A 6,881-nucleotide genomic window follows, 5' to 3' on the forward strand; every position below is an offset into this window, starting at 1 on the left:
GAAAGGCCGGACCAGGGGTTTCCCAGCAGAACATTGCCCAGAGAATCACACTCCCTCCACCGGCTTGTAATGGGCAGGAATAATGGGCATTGATTATGAGAACTATTTGGTTTGCTTACCATCTAATCTACCCAGTCCTTAAAATGTGGCCTTGCTAGGAGATGATCAATGATATTTACATCACCTGCGACTGGTCATAATGTTTTAGCTCATCAGTGTGCATGCTCACTATTTACACTGTTTGCTCCTGTTTCTTTGCTATCTAGCAACCCTGTAAAATCACTCTTCCATAATTCTGTCTGCATATAGAGATCAAAGTGGTGCATGACATTTGTGTTGAATCGCTGACACAAGTTATGCAAAAGGGGCGTTTAGTGTGTGTTTCTCTTCACATGTTATCACTGTGCAGCTTGCTATTGTCTGCATAATTAACTGAAGTGCTTTTTTGGTAGTAGCAGATCTTCATTTCTCAGAAGTTAAGTTATTTTTGGAGCAACAGAAGCAGCTTTAAATTCAGACTAATCAAAAATGTTTATACGTCATTAAAAAAGGAAGAAGAACTTTTCAGATCCTGTTATAATAGCTGTATTGTGTTTTGCTATAGTTAAGGTGATTAACTTGACTTCTTTTCTAAAGAATCAAATCTTTTTATTATTTTTCAGGTGCTGCCAGTAAGAGATTTGGCATTGATGGAGACCGTGAGGCTGTTCCCTTGTCACTGGAAGTGACTTACAACAGAGTAAGATGAACAATTCCAGTGTTTTGATTAGTTTTTAGTTGACGATCAATTTTAATTTTAATGTAAGTAATCCAATTTTCATTCATCCTCTCTTTTTTGTCTTTACATTCAGATACATATCAGTGGCAGAAGTCAGAAGACAATGTCAGAAAAGTCCTGCACCTCCATAAACCTGCTAAAAGCCTGCAGGAATCCTGAGGAACTAGGTAGAAAATAACACTGATCTCACTATAGACAGAACTTTTAAAAATGTAGGAGTGCTTAATGGGATTGTACCTCTTCACAAATTATCTCATATATGAATATTTGCTTGTACCGCATTCAAATGTAGCAAAGACATTCCCCGCAATTTTGATTGTTAGTGCATTTAAAACTAAATCAGCCAAGTCACAAGTGCTTCATTCATTTCTTTTTCTTTAGATTCTAAAATGGAGTGCCTTCATTTGACAATGACAGAAGTGCTGAAGAGACAAAACTCTAAATCAAAGAAAGGCTACAATCAGGTGAGCAGGAAGGAAGTATGGGAGAAAACTGAGCTGCGGTTTAAACAGCCCGAAACAAACTTAGCGCAAACACCTACAGTTACTTCTCTCATGTGGTTTCTGCAGCGATGTATAGCAGTCGGCAAACAACAACATTTTTTACCAAGAGCAAACATCTTGGTTTTTATGTAACTGTTTCTATATCAGTTTACACGACATGGCTCTTGTTTTTACACCTTTGTGTTTTTGGTGTCAGTCGTACTTTCATTTTTACAGTGCCAGTGGTTACTCTTTGGTTCATTTACACCACACCCTGACTGTACTTTATCTTGTTTTGATACCATTTGAAAAGAAAATATACTGTTTGTTACAAATGTTTGAAAAAAAAAAAAAAAAAAAAATCAAAACACCATTAACAATGCTCTTTTATACTTGCATAGATTAAGCTAAAATGTTTAGGAATATGAAAGTTATTCAGGAGATTCATGTTACAGTATTTTAATGTTTTATTTAGATAATGTTGTTTTCTCATAAAATGTTGTTCGTATTCCAGACACTGACCACCACACAAGTAAAAGTGGATAAGGTTCAGGTTAGCGGAACTTGCAACACCACCTTTGCAGTTTGTCTGGACCAAGATGAGAAGAAAATTTTACAGAGTGTGACCAGGTACAGTTTGTTTTTGTTGGCTTTTTATGCTAAAGTTTGGCTAAAAAGAAAATGTGTTTAATTCACAAAATATAAATATAAGACTTTGGCATATATAGCAAGGATGCATTAAATTGATTAAAAGTTACATAAAAAAACATTTATTCAAATAAATACTGATCCTTTAAAAAGACTCAAATCAAAGACTCCTGCAAAACAGCGTATCACGGTTTGCACAAAAATAGTAAACAGCACATACATTTTCAACATTGATAATAAGAAATATTTCTTGAGCACTGAATCAAATCAGCATATTTGAATTATTGGTAACACTTTAGAATAACTCACGCTATGAAGTATTAGTTAAGCATTAGTAAATAGTTCATCATTTATAAAGCATTAATAGACATTAGTAAGCAGTTTATAAATACACCTATAAATGCTTTGTTCTTGATTTATAAGCATATCTATAATGTGTTTAATAAATGTATTTTCATACTTTATTAATGATCAATTTATCATTTCTAAATTAAGTATTACATTATTTACAAACCAGTTCTTTAGTTGTCGTCAGTGGTTCATAAGATCATTTATAAAGTGTAAGTAAATTATTAATAAACAATTTAAATGTACATTTATGCATCTTATTATTTAGACATATAGTAATAGTTACTCTGTGTGTTAATAAATGCTTTATTAACACATATTTCTACTGCAATTCATGATTAATTCATGTAGTTATAAAACATTTAGTAGTTCTCAGTTAACTATTTTTGTGAGCTCATCTAAAGTAAGGACTATTCATGCCTCGTAAAGCTTTTATAAAGGAGATTTAAGAGATACAGAACATAGAAATATTTATTTCAAGGAAAAAAATGAATCTTTACGATAGGTAACTTGATTAAAAGTAAACCTCTGCAGTTTCAAAGAAAATAAAAATCCCTGTACTCCTCCAGAAAACATAACTGTGCAGTAAATGAAACTACGCTTTTGCAATCTGATATAAAAATAAATTTCTGTAAAGTGTAAACATTGCTGAATAAAAATTTACCAGTGCCAACACTGGATTACAGGAGTGCCAAAATACAATGATAATGTAATAAAATATTTCATAGTGTCAAAACTACCTCAGTACTAACTTTAAAATATTAGAGAACAGCAGTGCAGAAGATCACTGAGTCTTTAAATCTCCTTTGTAAAGCTTTACGAGGCATGAATAGTGCTCACTTTAGATGAGCTCACAAAAATAGTTAACTGACCACTTCTAAATGTTTTATAACTACCTGAATTAATCATGAATTACAGTAGGAATATGTATTAATAAAGCATTTATTAACACACTGAGTAACTATAGGTCTAAATAATAAGATGTATAAATGTACGTTTAAATAGCTTATTAATCATTTACTTACATTTCCTAAATGATCTTATGAACCACTGACAACTGCTAAATAACTGGTTTGTATATAATGTAATACTTAATTTAGAAATGATAAATTGATCATTAATAAAGTATGAAAATACAATTATTAAACACATTATAGATATGCTTATAAATCAAGAACAAAGCATTTATAGGTGTATTTATAAACTGCTTATTAATGTCTATTAATGCTTAACAAATGATGAATTGACTGTTTACTAATGCTTAACTAATTCTTCATAGTGTGCAGTTATTATAAAGTGTTACCGAATTATTTTCTGAAGGCTCATGAGACATTGAAGTCTGGAGTAATGGCTGCAGAATATTCAGCTTTGCCATCTTAAATTACATTTAAGAATATATTAAGTTATTTTAAACTGTAATGATATTTCACAATATAAGTATTTCATTCTTAATTTTGTTTCGACATTCTTTGAATTAAGCCAGCAGAAAAAAAAAAATCGAGGAACAAAATCACGAAATGTCGAAGGCGGAAACTGAAAGTGAGTCAGTGACCATCACTGTTTGTCGCAAAGAAAACAATAATTCCGTTGTCATAGAGACACTAAAAATATTTGTAATAAAAATAGTTTTGTGGTCAACAACTGGTAAACTTTTTCAATGCACCTGCCATTGGCAGTTGCTTTTTGGACCCTGTATATTAGTATTTGAATGTAAACTCAACTGAGCACTTAAACAATGCCAAACAACCCAAAATGATTTCTTTCTTTGCAGGTGTGAGGTATCAGTTTGTTATAAGCCAGATAGTTCGACTGATTGGACGAAAGGAAGGGTGTTCTCATCTCAGACCCAGCCTCTGCAGCCAACCTTCTGCTCTCTTCTTTGCCTCCCTGTTGCAACTTTCAGTGGACCTCAGCCTTGAACACAGAAATCAGGCTTGAACCCATAACTCCAGCCTAAGAAGACACCAGTTTTCCACTTTCAGTTTCAAACAACAGTTTTGTATATCGACTCTCAGGGCAAAAGATAAGATACACTTTTGGGTAAAAACGTTTTTTTTTATTACATTATATGAGCATCATGTCTATATGTACTATATGTTTTTCCTAAGGGTACATCCTACTAAATATAATTCGGTAGACAAACTGAGACAATTTTTGTGAACTTATGACTAACATTTGTATCAGGTTATGAGACAAAATCTGAGTCATCCTTAACCAAGATTTGGTATGAATGGGATGTTATTATTGGATTGATTTGGAACTGGGCCTGTCCTGGCTCTTATACAACTACCAGAATACTCTTGTTAATGAACATTTTCACCAGCATCCAAATAAGCACTGTGGACAATGTAATAATGTGTTTGTATATATGACGTAATTATTGTATGTAGTTATAATTAAAATTCTCAGGAAATATATATATATATTCCTTTACAATCTTTCCTTTTTAATTGTTTACTTAAACCCATTTCGGTCTGGTCAGAGAATTAAGACAGTGGTGCCTTAGATTTTAGTCCTTAAAAATCTAATGTATTCAGTGATTATCTTTGTATATACTTGTCTATCCTCTCTGCTGTTTTATTTTTGGTGTTATGACTTTAACCTGCCTGGTTTGAATACCCCTTATTGTAGTTTGGTCGGTTGGCCAACAGAGGTCCTTATAAACCAATTCTTGAGTTCTACTCTGTGGCCGCTGGAGACTGAACAGTGGTAAATAAAAACCAAGACTGTTCAGTCTGTATGCTGTAATACTGGCACAGTTTGTAAGTGAAACAAAGCTTTCTTTCTTTCTTGCTTGCTTTCTTTTAAACCACGTGTATATTTATAATCTAAAATGATCAGTATAACTGTCAAAACAATCATTTTCTCCTCTGATTGTTTTATAAACACTTAAAATTGTATATATTTTAACAAGATTATCAAGCAGAGGTGTACAATGTACATATGTATGTGTTTTTATATATATAAAAAATATATATATATCATTTTGAGCAAATTGGGGGATTTTACTCACTCTCAGGGCAGACTGTTTTTTAATTAATAATGTCCATATATAATTGTTTATTAAACTTTGTAGATGCATTCCATTTGTGATCATACTACATTTCATTTTGTTGTGACAACATGTTGGAAAGAGTGTTGTGGGTACAGACCAGTGCTACTGAAATGTACACTGTTATGCAAAATGTATTTTTAAATTATTTTGTGATCCTAGCATCTCAGAGAACTAAAGTGGTACTTTCCATGTGACATGTATATTCATAAGGTGCATTCAATGTCTTTATATTTGTACACTGTAACATGTCAAATTAAAAATATATTAAATAAAACCCCTTTCAAATTAAATTATTACTTACAAAATTACTAGTCACACAAGTCAGTGTGTATATGGTTACATAATGACTAACAATGATTTTATTGGCAATTGTCAGGAGTCTGTCCTAATCACGTAGTAATAATGTTTTTTGCATTACATGGATGTGATTTTTAATGTGACTGTCATGACATTTTACATAGACTTTAAATGCTTGCTTTTGGTTTTTCAATTGCCCTACAGTTTGTAGAGGCATTCTTATGATCAAATGTCAGGTTAATAACTAAACAATGACACCGCTGTCTGCTAAAACAACAGTCTTTCATGTTCCTCGAGAAGGGCAGTTTTGCTCAGGGTGTTTGTGAACTGTTAGCCTGTTCAAGATGTTATCAAAGGTTGTAAAAAAATGTCACAAGATGACTGGCTATGAAAAGAAGAAGAAGAACAAGAACAAGAACAAGAACAAGAACAACAACCATTAAGTAAAAGCTTTAATGTGCACATAAAATAGGATTATGTCAGGTAAATACTCCCTTTGTCAATATGAAATAAGGTCATTCTGAAAAGATTTGTAATGGGTCAGCTCTGGATGCCTGTATTCATTTATTAATATTAAGCATTTCTCACATTTCTGAGCTGCACACTCATGTAGCTATCAGCATGTCTATTCTTCTTAAAAAAAATTGCATAGTAATAGTAAATTGGTACATCTCACAAAACCTGTAAATAACATGTAAGGGTCATATATCACTCCAAAATCAAAAGGGAGTAATAAGAAATTTGATTTTGCTTAAAGAATATCATGTCTGTTTGGTGATTTTGTTTCAAGTTTATATTTTCATGTCTTTTATTTTGAAATTCTCATAGTCATGGTTCCTGTTTGCCCTCATGTGATCATGTGCAAATTCCAATCAGAAGTGAGCATCCCTATGCCCTACTCACTTCGAAGGAATATGAAGTTCTCTGTGGAACAAAAGTGGGCATTTCTGAATTTGTGGGTGTTTTCAAACTGGTGGGTGTTTATAAATCATGCAATGAAAATGATCCCCTTCACCCTACCCCACCCCTAAACCCTACCCACACTCTGACATGGGCAAATCAGGTAACGATCTCAAAAATGCCGAAGTGCCCTTCAAGGGTGCAAAAACGCCTTTGGAATTCGTCCCATGTCTTAGCTTCCGTAGTCTCAATATCTTATAGGTGCGTTCACGCCATGTTGAAATTACCGTAATTTCAAGATTCCAATTTATAAGCTGCAAGCAACGATGACAGGCCCAAGCCCTAGCGCCACCGCCACCCCGGTGGCTTTAGG

At 33.1% G+C, this 6,881-nt stretch overlaps 1 protein-coding gene across 2 annotated transcripts in view; it reads left to right on the forward strand.

Annotated features, from left to right (window-relative positions):
- Positions 1–5,601, forward strand: part of pik3r5 (phosphoinositide-3-kinase, regulatory subunit 5) — a 29,801-nt gene extending 24,200 nt beyond the window's left edge. For both annotated transcript variants that reach the window (XM_051897245.1, XM_051897244.1), the window contains exons 14-18: positions 663–739; positions 852–945; positions 1,160–1,242; positions 1,775–1,890; positions 4,028–5,601. In XM_051897245.1, coding sequence (XP_051753205.1) covers positions 663–739; positions 852–945; positions 1,160–1,242; positions 1,775–1,890; positions 4,028–4,175 — 518 coding nt within the window. In that variant the 3' untranslated portion in view covers positions 4,176–5,601. The remainder of the gene's footprint in view (positions 1–662; positions 740–851; positions 946–1,159; positions 1,243–1,774; positions 1,891–4,027) is intronic.
- Positions 5,602–6,881: the final 1,280 nt, after the last annotated feature.

Source organism: Ctenopharyngodon idella, chromosome 6, assembly GCF_019924925.1.
Source record: "Ctenopharyngodon idella isolate HZGC_01 chromosome 6, HZGC01, whole genome shotgun sequence".
Taxonomy (NCBI): Eukaryota; Metazoa; Chordata; class Actinopteri; order Cypriniformes; family Xenocyprididae; genus Ctenopharyngodon; species Ctenopharyngodon idella.